This window comes from Chionomys nivalis, chromosome 13 (assembly GCF_950005125.1).
Source record: "Chionomys nivalis chromosome 13, mChiNiv1.1, whole genome shotgun sequence".
Classification (NCBI taxonomy): domain Eukaryota; kingdom Metazoa; phylum Chordata; class Mammalia; order Rodentia; family Cricetidae; genus Chionomys; species Chionomys nivalis.
Window position 1 is genome coordinate 21,483,777 of NC_080098.1, and position 18,416 is coordinate 21,502,192.

General features: G+C 42.8%; 1 protein-coding gene across 1 annotated transcript in view; it reads right to left on the minus strand.

Moving 5' to 3' along the window:
• Window positions 1-2,925: 2,925 nt before the first annotated feature.
• Cdc123 (cell division cycle 123) overlaps window positions 2,926-18,416 on the minus strand; it is a 46,198-nt gene continuing 30,707 nt past the window's right edge. Inside the window, exons 9-13 of the mRNA XM_057788084.1 lie at window positions 16,260-16,382; window positions 15,277-15,305; window positions 5,907-6,035; window positions 3,752-3,889; window positions 2,926-3,197 (exon numbers count right to left, since the gene is read on the minus strand). Of these exons, the coding sequence (XP_057644067.1) occupies window positions 3,171-3,197; window positions 3,752-3,889; window positions 5,907-6,035; window positions 15,277-15,305; window positions 16,260-16,382 (446 nt within the window). The 3' untranslated portion in view covers window positions 2,926-3,170. The remainder of the gene's footprint in view (window positions 3,198-3,751; window positions 3,890-5,906; window positions 6,036-15,276; window positions 15,306-16,259; window positions 16,383-18,416) is intronic.

Consider the following 18,416-nt stretch of genomic DNA (forward strand, 5'->3'; position numbering starts at 1 on the left):
AAGCACTTTTACCTACTATACCCTCCTCCCCAGCTCCTTATACAAAGTTCTTGTGGCTGCTTTTGGCTCCATCCCAGCCAGAGTACCCCTGCCTCACAAGTTCCTCTTCTCATCAAAGTCAGTATCTATCCATCTGATCTTCACTAGTGTTCCCTGTTTATCACTATCTCAACTATCTACTTGTTTGTTTTAGCTGAGTTCATGCACGCAGGGACATGCAAGCAGTGAGCCTGTCACCTAAAAGTTCTAGATCCAAGAAATATTTGTTGAATGATTCAGGCCTGGGATAGTACACAGAACTTAATACTCTATCTCCGCTTGTTTTTCCAGATTAATTGTATTCAGAAGTCTTGCTTTATTTTAGATTTCTCTGACTAAAGAAAGTCACATGTGAAAGAATTATTTCTCTAGTTCAGATTCATTGCCTGGCTCCATAATATGAAACATGTAGCCACTTTGACTACTACTCCCCTACAACGCCCTACACGCTTTCTTCTCAAAACTCTTCTCAATGTGTGCACAGTATGTCTGATGATGAATGAAGTGGTTAATAACTGTGTAGTCTCCGTTTATATCACACCAATCAAAACTGTTCTTCATAAGCCACGACATCCATGTTAATACTGAAATTTTATTTTTAAAATGTCTAACTACAGCTCTGTTACTGCCCAAGGTCAACCTGGTTTACTGTAAACACAAAACCACATTGTCCTCTAAAAGCTCACATGGCTCTTGATTTCTTCATTTACTTTTTTTCTTTAATTCCTCATTCGTTGATTCCTTCATTCAGATATGTGTGCAGTGAATCTGTACTTATGTTAATCTTTTTTGTTTGCTTTTTGAGACAAGGTTTTACTGTGTAGCCCTGGCTGTCCTGGAACTCTCTCTGTAGACCAGGCTGGCCTCAGACTCAGAGAGATCAACTTGCCTCTGATTCCTGAGTGATAGGATTAAAAGCATGTGCCACCACCACCTGTCATTTTGTCTTGTTGACCATGTCCTTTGCTTTACAGAAGCTTTTCAGTTTCAGGAGGTCCCATTTATTAATTGTTTCTCTCAGTGTCTGTGCTGCTGGGGTTATATTTAGGAAGTGGTGTCCTGTGCCAATGCGTTCAAGTGAACTTTCTACTTTCTCTTCTATGAGGTTCAGTGTGGCTGGCTTTATGCTGAGGTCTTTGATCCATTTGGACTTGAGAACTCTCTTATTTAGACAAAGGGGGAGATGCTGTGGAAACTCCTTCAGCCAATAGCCTGTAATATACCAGCCTACTTGGTGTGGTCTCTTGTACTATAAATGCAGATGTAAAACTTACACAGTCTCTCTCTCACTAGGCTGCTGGATTCAGTTCCTGTTCCCCACTCGTGCAGAGGACAGTGATCTGTGAGTCTACCCTTAAACAAAGAACCCTTTATTATACTCAATTCTGAGCTAGTGTGGGATTACTTTATAGCATCCATGTACAAGGAGAGGAGGACAAAATGTACGTTATTCCGAACCCTGGCTCTGCACAAGTAAGGGAATTATTGACACTCTTTAAAATACAGATAGAATGTCAAAATGAGCCTGTCAACATATTTTCTGAGAGTCAATACACTGTACAGGTGACAAGAGTGTTGGCATTCTCAAGGGTTAAGGACTCCTAAACCTTAGAGCCTGACCCACCACCCTGACAGCTCACCAGGATTAGTGCTCTTTGAGGACTGGTAGCCAAGGCTGGACAAGAGTCTGTTTGGCAGGCTGACTTAAGACAGACACAGTTCATATGCTGAGCCCTCCTCAGGTGGGGACAAGAAGGCCAGGGTGAAGCACTCTAGCTCCCACTGAGCATGTCCTGTAAAAATAATAAAGGATGGATATGGGGGATGACTGAGCCTTAATGGGCCTGACAGCCAGCCAGCCTAGGCCGATATTAAGAGCATGTGCAGTAGATATTTCCTATAAGCCGGCCTGGGTCTGCCAGAGAGCCCTCACAACATCAGCTGAGTCTGACAAGAAATGATGTGGACCTGTGGACTGTGGCCACATCACCTCAGCAGATGCCAGCTCAGTGGATTCACACACACACACACACACACACACACACACACACACACACACACACACCAAGCAAGGTAGGGGCATATAAGGCTTACCCCTTCCTGAAATAAACTGAGCTTTGTTTCAACATATTCCTGGGGCCTATGTCATTGGCTCTGCATCTACTTTGCCTGGCCCCCAAGGGACACCTTCTAGGACCCTGGCATACTTTATTGTATATATGTGTGTGTGTATGCACACGCATGTGTGTGTTCATGGTGTGTCTGAGTAAATGAACATCAGAGGCTACTCTCAGGAGTCAGCTTTCTCCTTCCACCATGACGTCCAGGGATCAAGCTCCGGTCGGCAGGTTTCTGAGCCTTTACCCACTGAGCTACCAGCCCATATTTCCTTACTTCTTCAATTAATATTTTAGGTCAGTACACAAATTATTGCATTTCAGCACGGCATCACCATTTATCTGTATCACTATATTTTGTTCTGCCCCTGCCCTCCCCCTCACACTGGTCCCTTGCTTTCCCTCAGTACTCACTGTGCTTTCCCCTTTGCACGACACCCACTACCCTCTCCCTTTGCACGACACCCACTACCCTCTCCCTTTGCACACCTACTACCCTCTCCCTTGCACGATACCCACTACCCTCTCCCTTTGCACGACACCCACTACCCTCTCCCTTTGCACGACACCCACTACCCTCTCCCTTTGCACGACACCCACTACCCTCTCCCTTCCCACATCATTTAAGCGCTCTTCTTCCCTCTCACGATCTCTTACTATTTCTGTAAAGCATAATTCTGACCACCTACCTGATAGGTATAAAATGGAAATGAAAGAAATATAGATAAATCTGAACAGACTGAGCTAGAGAGCAAGTATTTCATAGAAAGTGATTTTATTATCAGAACAGTATGCTTCCTTATGTTTAAGATCTATTTATTATGTTATTTATTTTTTTTTTACAAATACCAAAGTTCCTCCATCTTTTCCCAAGTGAATACGCATGAGTATAAACACGGATGATTTTGCATACTGCCCACTCCATCTCCAGCTGTTTGGATCACTGGGAGGTTGTGTTCTATGCCGTCTCCTAGAGTAGCTGTTTCCCTCTTCTACTTATTCACAAAGCAGCACTCAGTCGTCCTCTTGCTCATTTCTTTTCTGTCAAAGGAAACCAAGAATATGTTGAAGAAGCACATTCTAACTAGGCTATCTGCCCAGCCAAGGTCACTATTTCTATCAGAAAGTGTAATTTTCTGGAGATCTTCACAAAAGATGTGGCTGAAATTAAGGAAAAAGGATGCTTTAACAACTTGATAAGCTGGCTTACTACCTGGTTCCTGGATGACAACCCTCAGGCATCTGAATACTTTCTTCTCTTTCTTATACGGGTACACACACTCCGACAAAGAAACACACATATTCACAATCACCACGTAGCAGAGGAGACTTGATCTTCGAGCCCCATGACAACATACATACTTAAAGCTAGCGGTATGCAAATTTTTCAAATGGTATGTGTCATAAAAGTGTATTCTGCCATCCTAACTGACAAGTTATCCCTTCACCTTGTAGTTCCTATTTCCTTACAAAGCAGCCTAATTCTTTCATTGTGGTCCTTTAATCCATAATAAAAAGCCCAGGTGGTCCAGGACTGAAAGGACATGCCACAAAACACACTTGAATCCCAGCACATGAACTTCCATATACTGTACCAGCTTAAGGAAATCTATGAGCTTGTAAGCGTCTTCCCCAGTGGAGAGATCCACGAAGTCCTTGGGCAGTCGGTAGCTCAGGTAGGGACTGGGCTGCACTGTGACTTCACTGTTCGTGCAGCGGAAGGCTGGAGAATCCTTTACAAAGAGAAAACAGCAAAGTCTGTCATTTTGGTTTTTGGTCGACTTTCTAAACTTAAAAACAACAGTAGCACAATTTCAATGCCATTGTTCTCTTCTGTACTAGAGAAGGAAGAAAGCAAGACTCTAAAGAGAAGGTACCAGAATTTAAAATACTTCTACATGGTTACCAGAAAATGAACAGAAAGTCTTTCAAAGTAGCGTTCCATTTAGAGCTGGGCGGGTCTCTAAGAGCTGCCTGTATACAACACTGTGTGTGGTGGAGATGCTCCTGAGCAGGACAGAGCCCAGTGTTAGCCGTTAGGCCCAAGCAATGTCATACAGGCCAGAACTATGTGCTATGATCACTTTTACAGGTGTGCGGTTGGGAGGTATGCTCTTGCAAGTACTCTGCCCTTGGGGAAGTACCTTGCCCTTCACAGTGAGGGCAAATGAGTACTCTGAATTCCATAATTTTTTATGCTCCTCTTAGATCATGTGCCATTGCACCATCTATGTGAACCGCAACCAATTCTTTAGTATACTTGGTCAAGTCTTGTGTATAATATGGACATGTTGCCTTGTGCCAAAAAGGACTCCAGAGACAGAAGGTCTTGGCTATGGACTTCCCAGGTGGCAGATATGTAGGTGAGGATGGTTGATATATAGCAGAGGAAGACAAAATGGTAACTTAGACAAGATGGGTTGCCTGCTTGAGCACAGGTGGGAGATATTTAATTGAGCAAAGGCAACGTATCTGTAGCTATCAATGAATATAACTCTTCCCCCCCCAGCAACTTTTTACTTTGCCTCTAGTTCCTCAGGCAAGCAAGTTTAAGGGTAGAAAAAGGTAATGCAAATTTGTTGAAAGAAAGGTTAGCTGTGAAGATGGGAAAAGGGAAGAATGAAGCTGCATAAATAAATGTGGTTAAAGAAAAAAAACAATTAAGATGGGAGCTACAGGCCGGGTGGTGGTGTTGCACGCCTTTAATCCCAGCACTCGGTAGGCAGAGGCAGGCGGATCTCTGTGAGTTCGAGGCCAGCCTGGTCTACAAGAGCTAGTTCCAGGATGGGAACCAAAAGCTACGGAGAAACCCTGTCTCGAAAAATCAAAAAAAAAAAAAAAAAAAAAAAAAAGAAAAAAGATGGGAGCTACATGAACTTGGCTGAACCCCAACAGACAGGAGTAGACAAGAGGCTGAAAAACACAACACACTAAGTTCAACAGAGAGCTAAAGGCTTAGCAGGGCAGGCAGGGGTGAGCTCAAGGCTTAGGAAGACAGGCAGGGGTGAGCTCAAGACTTAGGAGAGCAGGCAGGGGTGAGCTCAAGGACTAGGAGGGCAGGCAGGGGTGAGCTCAAGGCTTAGAAGGGCAGGGGTAAGTTCTAGACTTAGGAGGGCAGGCAGGGGTGAGCTCAAGACTTAGGAGAGCAGGCAGGGGTGAGCTCAAGGACTAGGAGGGCAGGCAAGGGTGAGCTCAAGGCTTAGAAGGGCAGGCAGGGGTAAGTTCAAGACTTAGGAGGGCAGGCAGGGGTGAGCTCAAGCCTTAGCAGGCAATTAGCTGAGAAGCTTCTCCTTCCTATGAAGGGCTGAAAGGATCAGCTGAGAGGAAGATAAGGAACAATGGCTGGAAGAAAAGAAAAGCCTGGAGAAGTGGGACCAGCCTGGAGACATCCGAGATGAAAGCTGACCAGGACACTCACCACAAAAGCAGGTCACAGTGAGAAGAGGCTCTGGTCTGGGTAGATAGGTAGCCACCGCTCTCTGTGAACGTGCAGCAGGAAGCAAGGACCAGAGAAGCAATGGTACAAACTGACTGAGGGTCAAGGTTCTTCCGGGCGAGCATGACAGGCAGAGCATGGAAAACCCAAATAAGCAGAAAAACTCTGCTTTCCAGGGAAAGCAATGAGCCCAGGGACACCCATTCTGATGGGAAGAGCCAGCAAAGCTGTGTCTACTGGACCCTTTCCCAGAGGTCCAGATCTTGCCAATGCGATCAGGGGCATGGTGAATGGACTGAAAAGGTCGGTCTTACCTGCCCCTGAGCATCCCCTTCATTGAAGTCACCTCTTAGGTTGTTCTCAGATGTCAGCTCTTCCCAAGTAAACAACAGTGAGTCTGTGACTTCCCCAAATGGATTAAAGTCAATCAGCCACACCTTCCCCTGGAGCACAGACAGAAAAAAATCAGCTAAGTATAGAATAAAAACAAACACAACCTATACTCTCTGATTAAACAGGCATTTTCCTATTACTTTCTCTTCACAATCATCTTAAACGCTCAGGAGCTATTTCAAACCAATCATTCCTCAGTGTCCCCTCCTGGAGTCCCCTGTCAAAGCAGATAGATCCAAGGGGCTGACTGAAGCAGAGAGAAGAGAACCAGGTAGAAGGGCCCCATTGAGGGCCCATCTAAACATACTACAAAGAGTACAGGAATGTTTTTTATTTTAGTTTTAGTTTTCCATGTGGCATTTAGTTTGCATGTATGACAGAGCTTGAAAGCACACAAAGGAGAGAGGGAAAAGATTATATCAACCTTTGAAAGGAATTTGTCTTCAGAAACAGCCCACGGAAAGAATGGTCCAACCCTTCAACTGTGCTGGAGTCAGGGACAGCTGAGCAGGAAGTGGCCCATATAGACCTATCTGAACTGGGAATGTGTGTAATCCTAGGACATCAAAGCCAGGGCATTTGATCAGAGTCATTTGCGTCATAGGTAGACATGTTTATTTAAAAATTTTATCCTTCTATTTCTGGTTTGCTGTGTGTGTGTGTGTGTGTGTGTGTGTTGGGGTACTTGTGCAGAAGCCAGAAGGAGATGTCAGCTGTCTTCTTCTATTGCTTTCCCCCTTAGTTTTTGAGACAGAGTCTGTCACTGAACCTGCAACTCACCAACCAGGCTAGCCAGGCTGGCCAGCAAGACCCAGGGACCGGACCATCCTGTCTCTACTTCCCCAGAACTGGAATTATAGGCACATGCCATTGCATCCAGCTTTTCAGATATGGGCTCTGGGGATCAAACTTTGGCCCTCATGATTGTGTGGCAAGCACTTTACCAACTGAGCCTTCTCCCCAATCCCTGATTTTCTACTAACGTGTTCACTTATTTTATGTACTGTTAACAATTAGATGTTTTATTATAGGTGCAAAATTCCCATGTCTTGATCAGATTAGCTGTGTCAAATTTGGACATTCCAAAGGAGAGAGAATGCTGAGTCAACATTCTACTGATGCTGTTTTCTTCTAGGCTAAAACAAAATTTTAGAGAAGATGAAGTACCTTAACAGGGCTTACTTCAGACACATCCAGTCAATGGCATGGAGTCATTTCAAGAAGTTCTCACCACATGTCATGTGCGTAAGGTTTCTATTTCCCCAGGAGAAATCCTACAAGCTTCTCTTGCCACTTGAGCCACTGGCACACATCAGTCTGGCACCCACCTGTCAATTCTTAGACCATGTGAAATAATACTAGCCATCAGTCAGCCTGACATAACACCAGATTTCTTTAGGGGGCTATGACTAAGATAGCTTTAGTAGTCTGCCTGTTGTTTTTAACAAAATTCAAATTCTCTCTTCTTGACTTTTGCTTGTTTGTGTTTTGAGACGGTTTCTCTATGTAACCCTTGCTGACCTGGAACTCAGTTTGTAGATCAGGCTGGCCGCAAACTCAGAGATCCACTAGCCTCTGCCACCTGAGTGCTGGAATTAAAGGTGTGCACCACCATGTCTGACTCTATTTGAGTTTTCATTATCAACAAAACCATCTCATTATCAAAAAGAGGAAAACTCTGAGAAGTGTTATACCTGTTAGTCTAGGAATACTGACTATAAACTAAAACTGTATCTCAATACAAAACCAACATCATTGGTAGCTGGCAGCATCTGCTCTAAAAGGCAGATACCATTTTCATAAGCCCCCAAAATAAGGTAAGCCAGCTGTAGTGAGGCATAAAACTGTGCAGAATGAAATTTTATGGTTGAACATGCTTTTATATGACATCTCAGGCCTGTCATCCTGAGCAGTTAATTCCATATAGGGAAAGTCATAAGAAATGAAGACGCAGACCAATGTTTCTTGAATCAACCAAATGACTACTCATCAGTAAATGTCTCTAAACTAAAAAGACCAATCAACAACAGAATCTGTCCCTTCAACAAGCTCAATCTAGATCACAACATACTTCCTAAACAACCAGAACCAACACCACCCACAATATGGCGCACACTGCTATGGGACAGAGCAAACTCAGGGCATGATGATATGACAGCAGAGCACAGGAGAACCTGCCTGGCTGAGGATGCTAGAAATGCTTCCCAGATGGCTTTTCTGAGAAAGATTTCACTGCACTGTCCAGTGCTCAAGTGATTCTTCTGCCTCAGCCACCCAAACAGTTACAATTACAGCTAGCACCACTATACCCAGTCTTTGCAACTCAGAATTTGGAGGACAACAGTAACAGTGTGTGTGTGTGAGAGAGTGAAGTGTGGATGGGAAAGCCGATAACTGCAGAGAAAACTCAAGAATAATACAACCATATTTGGTGAGGTCATGGACAGCAGATTGTTTTGGTTTGTATGTAAAATTCATGATGGTTTGTTTCTACAATACACTCTGCTGAGGTGTCTTTAAAGGCCTCCTATTTGAAACAGGATGAAATTCAGATTAAAAGAATCCCTTTAAATGTACAGACAACAACTGTGAGAAAGAGGGGAGAATCCTCAGTAGCCAGAAAGGAAAGGAGTCTGAAAACCAGAGGTAAGAGTCTAGTTGAACAGCAGGAGCTTAGGGAGCTTAGAATTCCTCCTAGAAATTCAAGGGCAAGGGTTTCAACACCACACAACAGCCAGGGACTGGCCCGAAGGAGGGACTTAGGACTAAGGGAGCAACTTCAGAGGGCTCAAGTTCATGTGCCAGGCTTTGTTGACTCCCCAGTGGAGCCTTATCCTCTCTGAGGGTAAGATGTGGGATGGAGAGGGGAAAGGTGAGTGGAGCGGAAGGAGGAACAGGAATTGGTATGCAGATTGAAAAAACATTGTTTCTATATAAAAAAGTAAATTAAAATAAATGGCTGGAGAGATGGCTTAGAAGAGCACTGGCTATTCTTCCAGAGGTCCTGAGTTCAATTTCCAGCAACCACATGGTGGCTCACAATCATCTAAAATGAGATTTGGTGCTCTCTTATGACATGCAGGAATATGTGTTGGTGCGGGAGAATTGTTTGTAATCTGTCAATCATGTTTTAAATATAACGCGGATTGGCCAGGCAGAAAATATAGGCAGGAAAACCAGACAGGAAGTAAAAATGATGTAATGAGAACAGGAGAATTCTGGGAAGGAGGAAATTGATTCCCGCCACTCCTGCCCAGACCACCGAAGCAGCAGGATGTGATCTGCCCCACTGGAAAAAGGTACTGAGCCACATGGCTAACATAGATCAGAAAAATGGGTTAATCAAGATGTGAGAGTTAGCCAATGAGAGGCTAGAGCTCATGGGCCAATCAGCTTATAACTTATAGAGATCTCTGTGTGATTTTTCTCTGGGACTAAACAGCTGGGAAACTGGGCAGGACAAAAACCCCACAAACAAACAGGCCCCCTCATGTTACAATGTGTCAAAACACTATATACATATTCAATAAAATCTTTAAGGAAAATGTGCCAAAAAAGAAAGAAAAATAAATGCCTACCGACTGACTGGGAACCAAAGGCATTGTCTTTCTCCAGAGTTTGAGAAACGTGATAGGAGCAAATAGAAATTCTGATCTCTAAAGTCCTTGGGATTCTCACAAGTAAAAGCTCATTAAAGATTAATTCAAAGTAAAACAAAATGAACGATGAGATTAAAGGAAACAACATGAGTGAAAGTCTGCAAATATAGCAGAGACTAAAACTCCAAGATCTTAGGTGGAAAAAACATCATACTGAGAGATAATAAGAATAAAAATACTGATGTTAGAACAATTGAATAAGGTCTAGAAAAAGACAAAATTGGATCCATATTGCCAGCAAACAGATAAGTGAAAAAATACTAAAGAGATCAAAGACTTAAACATAAAGCAAGAACTCAAACTAGAGGAGCTAAGGATGGTGGCTCACATTTGTAATTCACTGCAGTCAGGAAACTGAGGCAGGACTGCCTTGAGTTCAAAGTCAGGCTGGGCTACTTAGAAGGAGCCTGTCTCAAAACAAACCAAAAGACTCCCCATATAATCCAACAATATTCTGTTTATAAGACAGCTAAATATAAAAGCATAAAAACGATGAATTCACAAAACAATCCCAGCCTGCCAAACTATTGATATCAGATAAAATATATAATGAAAAACATATTAGGAATAGAGAAGGCCCCTACTTAATGAGAAGATTTCACTTGAAATGATCTGTCGTCATTAGCCTCAATTGTCCACTTGCTTGGACTGATTATCGCCGAGGGTAAGTAGATGACTGCTACAAAGGACAGGGACTAAAGGAGAAAGACCCACCCTGAATATGGGCAGCAAAGGCCAAAGAAAGGGTCCTTGGAGGGAAAATAAAAAGCAGACAGAAGTCCATCGGTGCAGCTGGCCCATGCACTCATTCTTTCTCTGCTTCCTGGCATCCATGAGCTGAGCAGCTCTGCTCTCCTCTACCATCTCTTTCTCTGGTGTCTCAGTCACCAAAAGTTCACAGTGATGGGGCCAAATGGCCATGGACTGAAACCTCTGAAACTGTAAGCCAATATCCATATGTCCTACTTTTATTTACATCATATGTTTTTTTCAAAATAATAAAGGCTGACACAGAAAAATTAGTGTTATCTAAGAACATAACTTCAAAGTAGAGAAGTAGAGAAGAAGAAACTAACACAACTAGAAAGCAAGGTATTTTAGTAGACATTGGATTTTTTCCATATGATAAAGTCTACACATCTATAAAAATAAATAAACGGCACAAAGAACCCGTTCCCTCCTGGTCTGCTGCACCAGTTTATCAGTTCATTGGCGATACTGCTCATTGGCAACCCCAGCCCTTCCCCCAAAGTGCACTGATTTTACAGAGATCCACCAGCACTATTCCCTCTAGAAGCTGCAGATTTTAGGAACAAGCTTGATCTAGATATAGCTACCTGTAGAATATAGCACACACAAGCTGAACTTCCTTTGGCAAGCACACAAAGAAAGTTTCCAAGGGCATGATCACGTTATAAAGTCAAACTTACAAAAGCAAGACTCAAAACTAAACATATATTCTGTCCAGAGAGCAATGAAACTAAAAGTTAATAACAATACAACACATCTGAAAAGTGGGGGGAGAGGGAGGGAGGGAGGCAGAGAGAGAAAGGGAGAGGGAGAGGGAGAGAGAGGGAGAGGGAGAGGGAGAGGGAGAGAGAGAGAGAGAGAGGGAGAGAGAGAGAGAGAGAGAGAGAGAATTTGTTTTTTAAGACTCTAAAACAGGACTGGAGAGATGGCTCTTCCAGAGGTCCTGAGTTCAATTCCCAGCAACCACATGGTATCTCATCTGTAATGAGATCTGGTGCCCTCCTCTGGTGTGTGTCACATAATAAAGAAATCTTTAAAAAAAAATTGAGAGACTGAAAAAAAATCTATAAAATAACAGACAGATGGATCTCTGTGAGTTTCAGGCCATTTACTCTATGAGTTTCAGGCCAAATTGTTCTACAAGTGAGTTCTGAGTTCTAGGTCAGCTAGAGCTACATAGCAAAACCCTGTCTCACAAAAAAAAAAAAAAAGAAAAAAAAGAAAAAAGAAGAATGCACATAATGACTAAATTCTACTGGTATATTACCATCCCTGTGGGAACTTTGGAGAGCATTTTCCACGGCCCTATTTCAGACGTACTGAGTGGATAGGTCACCAATGTGACGAGTACGGAACAGGACTCTGCGGACTGAATCAACTTGTCCAACACAATAAACACAGTTGCGTCAAAATGTCGCCAGCTACAAACACACCTCAGCTATATTCCATGACCTAGACCACTTACATACATGAGTTAGCTTTCTACAAGAATAGCCTCACAATAATATATTCAAGAAAGTGTCTAACAAACTCTGATACACGTGCCATTGAGTAAATGCAAATGAGTTGTACAATATGGTCTAAATCTCTGAACAGAAACTGTCAGGATGTTTAGACTGGCGTGCTTCTCACTTTTAAAAATGTAACTAGTTTTAGAGCCGCAAGATCTCAGCTACCATTACTCATGGACTCGTCCAACTTTACGTTAAGAAATTCCTCAACTCTTTTACAGGCGAAACAGCTGCTTCACCTGTCAGCCCTACTAAGTCAGTGATCACGACACCTGCCAGGGACAGGAGGAGACAGCTTGCCTGATTCCAACATTTCCAAGTGGCAGTATAGGAAATAACTGATTTAGTAGCTGTACAATGTGGGCAGACAACACATACCTCACAGCATTAGACAGACAAATATGGAATTAAATAACACTAAAAGCCTTCTGGGAAAAGAGTGTGTTCTAGACAGTAGGCTGGGTCCATCCTGCTTTAATTGCCTTGATGCTGCCTGCAACAGGGCAGTCCTCACAAACATTTATATGTCTGCCACTTCCATGTCAAGATAATAAACTCCTCCACTGTCCGAGGTTATGCTGATTGAAACTTTCTGTCAGAAGCGCAGCAGCTAGCACAGCGGATTCATAAATGCTGGTCGTGTGAGCAATCTGCCAGTCTGCAGTAAGAAGCAGAGCTGATAGCCAGGGACTCTTGGCTGCAGGATCAGATTTCTATCCATGAACTCATCCCCGCCTCCCATTCTTCAGAGGTTTATTTCCACAGAGCTGAAACTTTCCAAAGCATCATTCCTGTCTTTACCCCTCTTCATCTGTCTATTTGTGTATGCGTGATGTGTGTATTGTATGTACATGCAAACCAGAGGCGTACCCTAAGGTACTTCCTGGATTTCTCTCCACCCAACTCACCGAGGCAGGGTCTCTCACTGGACCTAGAGCTTGCTGGGTTTACAGCACTCCAGAGTGCTACACCATGACCGCCCAACCTTTCCGTGGGTTCTGAGGGTCTGAACTCCGACCATCATGCTTGCACAGCAAACTTTATCCACTTTAACTACCCTAGCCATCTTCCCAGCCCCAACTCATCTCACTTTATAACCCTCCTTTCTAACGCTTAGATCTACCTTCACTCTAGAAGACAGAGAGGTGAACAGCAGACAGTTACGAGAGGACAAAATTCTATGAGCCACATTCGCTTGGTCAGAAAGAATTCAAAGTTGTGACAGGCATTACAGCCGCATAGTGGAGTGGGAATGAGACACCGGCTGGTGAATGGGTCAGGCATGAGAAAATATATCTCTAACAGCTCAGTCACCAGGCAGAATCACAGGACAACATTCAGACTGAGGCTCCTCTGAGAAGATCACATGGCTTAGATAATGAAGTCTCTGATGTAGGAAGTTTGTATGAAGTCAGGCTTTTGTTTTCTTTTTCATCTCACCAGTTTGCAACACTTTTAAGATGTTAAGTGAAGGTGTTAGATGTTTCTCAGAAGAAGACATACAGACAGCCAACAGACTCAAAAACACTCAATCCACCCACCAGAGGTGTGCAAATGAAAGCTAATGAGATATTGCCCAGCGCCAGCTACAACAGCTGCTATCAGAAAGAACAAAGATAACAAGTGCCGGCAAGGATTTGGGGAACAGTGAGTCCTCATGTTCCTGGGAGGAACGTAAGCTAGTTCAGCCCGTGAGGAGCAACATGGAAGTTCCACAAAAAGTTAAAAACAGGCCCCCTCTCAGTCTGTAAAGGCACTTGCTGACAATGCCAATGACCGGGTTTGACTTCTGAACCCACATGGTGGAGAGAAGGACACGCAAGTGCGTCCACACTCTCACACACTATCAACGTACAAACAAACAAACAAACAAACAAACGGAAGAACCATATGACCCAGCAATCCCAGTCCTTGGCATACATCCGAGGAGAACTCAGTACCTGAAGAAACCACTGTCTCCCATCTTTATTCGCAACACTACTGACAATAACCTGTAAGTGTAGACAGCTTAAGGGCCAGTCAGCTGATAAATGGGTAAAGAAAATGTGATCCAAAAACAGAATAATGTTGAGCAATAAAAAAACCTGCTACCCAGTTATCCGAGGCAACACAGATGAACTGGAAAGCCTTATGTAAGGGAACTGAGCCAGGCAAGGACGAATACCACATGACCTCATTCATATTAGAAATCAAACCAAGAATCTCACAGGAGTCAAGAGTAGAAATGTGGCTACCAGAGGGTGGGTACACAGAAAGATGGGCAGACGTTGATCAATGTACAAAGTTAATATAGAGGAATAAGAAATTCTGAAGTGTTACTGCACAGCAGGGTGACTATTGGGATGTCCAACCTTTTAACACTGGGATAGGATATTGTCACCCAAATGTATTGGGTCCCATTAAGTTAAAAATGACAACCTGGGCTGGGGAGATAATTCAGTTGGTAAAGTGCTTGCCTTACAGTTACGGGGGCCCAAGTTTGATCCCCAGAAACCACAGAAAAATGGCAGGTATGGTGGTACACATTTGTAAGCCAGCACTAGGGAGGTGAGACAGGGAGACCCCTGAGGCTCACTGCCTACCTGGCCTCATTTAATTGATGAGATCCAGGTCAACGACACTTGATTCCTCAGTGGAGACAAGTATTTCTGAGGATGTTCCCTGAGGTTGTTCTTTTTTCTACGTGCACAACCCACATGCAACATACAGCATGTGTGACCTTGCCACATGAATATGAATACATATACACCACTCATTTAAAAATTTAAAGGATAAATATTAAAGAAAAAAATAAAGAATAAATGTAAACAAGATCACATCTTTAGTCTAAAGCAAGTCATGCAAAGAACCCTTTAGTTGACTTTACAAGAAAGAAATTAAGTACCAAATTCCTGGCCAGTTAAGTGTGTACAATGAGTTATTTTCAGCAGGTTCAGACCTCCCAAAAAGCCTGAGCAAGGATATAAAGTAGCCACTTATTTATCTACCTGTTCCTTAAGTCCCTGCATTGAGGGCACATGGCCATATTCCCGAGATCAGATGAGATCAGGCACATTCAGGGTCATATGGCTGTAGACCATAATCCCAACACACAGGAGCAATGGTAGGAAGGCCATGAGTTCAAAGCCAACCTGGTTTATATAACAAGATCCAGGCCAGCAGAGTTACACGGAAAGACGGTTGCAAAAATAAGAACGCTGAGTTTCTTCATGTTGGGCATGCTATGTAAGGAGTAACCTTGCAGAGTGAATTCCCAGACCCCGGCTTGAGAACACATTTCTTGAGCATCAGACCATCGTGGCCTAAATGGTTATGCACTCTGCTCGCCCTTCCTTGTTTTAAAGCAAGTTAACTACAGTCAGTCTACTTACCCTACTGTCTCTGTATATATCAAACACAACTGCAAAGAAAAAAAAACTCAGTTACTAATAAACTAATACTTTTATAATCCATATCTTTTGTTGAAACTCAAGTACATTTTATTACTAAACACAACAGAAGATCATTAGCCTTGTACACTTAACTCTTCTAGATCTCTAAACTCAGTCAGGAATGGTGGCCCACATTCCTTAGCACTGGGGAAACTAAGGCAGGATTGCTGTAAGGTCAGGGTCAGCTTGAACCACCAGTGGTATCCAGGCCAGTGGATGGACTACAGTGTGAAACCCTGTTCCAAAACATCAATTAACCGACTCACTGATGAAACAGAATTTCAGACATAAAAGCATTCTGTGCTGTACTCTCTGTTTAACTGCCTCCTTCTTCTCTACCCGCAACTGTAATGATTCTTCATACTTAAAAATGCAAACCGAACGCCAACATCATCTGAACCAGTTGCTTCCATGGGCAGAGGAAGCTGTCACCAAGAGAAATACTAATAAAAGGAGCATCCATTACTTATCTGAGGCGTGAAATGAGTAAAATTTGTCATAAGAAAGCACAAAATGTAATTATAAGACAGCACAATTCATCTTCTTTTTTAATTAAATTTGCTATGGAACTCAGTCGTGGCAAGTAGAAAGGCATAAATCATAGATATAATTCTAAGCTATTCAAAAACTCTCTTACACACCACAAATTTTGAGTTCCTCAAAACACCCCCCAGCTGTAGATGCTAAAATAGAGAAGCACCCTGAGGAATGCAAACATCTACAAGCACGGAGAGAGAACTGCCCTGGCATCAAATAATGTCACCTGGCTAAATGAGGTGAGACACACACAGACATCACCAGGATATCAACTGGTGATAGCGAAGCACGCTAAGAGCACAGACTGAGCCGAGTGTACAGACAGACCACAGTGAGTGAGGCTCAGTGACCAGTCTCACGTCACTGCACTGACAGAGAATACTCACAGTCTTCATCTAAGAACTTATACTGTATGTGTTCCTTGAAAAAGTCTTGAATACATCTGAGAATTTCTTCTTTTTGTTTAGAAATATGATCATAGTATTGCGTGTAGTCCCTCTGAGAAATACCTGGCAAGAAAACATTCCACAGATGTTATTATACAATGCTCCTAAAACACCAACATGTAATTCAAAGTAGTAATCAAAGCCATTAAAGCTGGCCAAAAGGTCAAGCAGGTGAGCACTGCAGCACGATTGACTCAACCACAGAGGTCATGTGGATAAGAAAATCTTTAGCTCCACAAAGCCATGCATTCTTAATTTTGGAAGTAGTTATTTTATTTAGCAGAATGGAAAGGATTCAGTCACAAAAAGGCTTGTTGAGTAAAAATGCAAGTGGCAACTCTAAACCTGCGCATATGCACTTTTATTTTTCTAAGACAGTCTTTTCAAATCAATAGCCTCTCCCACTGGGGAGGGGAGTAGCCCTCTCACACGCCCGCCTTCTTCACGCTCTCTCTGTAAAAGCAGTCTATTCTTCCTGTTTTGGGGAAGCTGATCTATCTTTAGAGGCTGATCTTTCAAGTCACAGAAAATCAAATATTCCCTTTTTTAAAAAGTGAAGGGGCTGTTGTATGAATTCAAGTCCTAGGGAAAAGGTTTCTGCTATAAAAAAAGACTTCTGATTCCTTAGCCACACACCTAGGTCTCTCTCTGCCTACTTAAACTAAGGACTATCTAACAGTCAAATGCCTACATTTATTTTAGTTATGGAAATGAATGCTGATATCACATTCAACGAACAGTGGTGTGATGTGGGATTTTCCCATTGTATGCTGTGAATATTACCATTGGTTAATAAAGAAGCTGCTTTGGTCTATGGCAGGGCAGAATATAGCAAGGTGGGAAATCCAAGCGGAGATAGAGGAGGAAAGAAGGCGGGGTCAGGGAGATGCCATGTAGCAGCTGAGGAAGAAAGATGCCAGAACCTTAGCGGTAAACCACAAGTCTCATGGTAAAATAGAAAATAATAGAAATGGGTTAATTTAATATGTAAGAGCTTGCTAGGAATACACTTGAGTCATTGGTCAAACAGTATTGTAATTAATATAGTTTTGTGTGATTATTTGCATCTGGGTGGCCAGGAAACAAAATCACAGTCCCTGTTTACAGTGGTGAGCTGATATTCAATTATACTTCCCTTTGCTAACAAATTTATTTTATAGAACACATGCAGAGATCCACAGCCAAACATTAGACAGAGCTCGGGAAATCCTGTGGATGAGGAAAGGATTGTAGGAGCCAGAGGGGTCAAGACCATCACAAGAAAACCCACAGAATCAACTAACTTGGTCTTATAGGGGCTCACAGAGACTTAATCAACAACCAGGAAGCCTGCATGGAACTGACTTAGGCCCTCTGCATATATGTTACAGTTGTGTAGGTTGGTCTTCTGTGGGACTCCCTACAATGGAAGCAGGGGCTGTCTCTGAGTCTTTGCTGGCTTTTGGAACCCTGTTCTTTATACTGGGTTGCGTTGTCCAGCCTTAATAATACAAGGGGAGGTCCAGTCTTACTGCACTTGATATTCCATGTTTGGCTGATATCTATTGGAGGTCTGCCCTTTTCTTAAGAGAAATGGAGGAGGAGTGGATTGGGGGAATAGGAAGAAGAGTAGGGGGAGCTGGGAGAAGAGGGAGGGGAAACCTCAGTTGGGATGTAAAATAATAATAATAATAATAAATTATTAAAAATACATTGGAAAATTTTAAAAGAAATTATCTTCAGCATTTAGCTTGAATAAGTGATAGCTAACAAAATAATAACTTCAGAGGTAAGAACACAATGTACTTGTTTGTTGAATATATTTTCTTTTGCTCATGTAATAAACAGTGCCCTACTAACAGAAATAAAGATTGTAGGGGACTGGAGAGATGTCTCAGTTAAGAGTACAGACGGTTCTTGAGTACAGGGGACAGCACCCACGTTAAGACTTCTTAGGATTAACTCCCTCAGCTTCAGCTCCAGGCAAATCCAATGGGCACCTGCACTGTGTGTGTATAACCCCACACACAAACACAGATACGTGACTAAATAAAATAAATCTTTTTTAAAGAAAGAAAGACTGTTAAAACTTGGCTTTTTATGTTTACAAGCACGTTA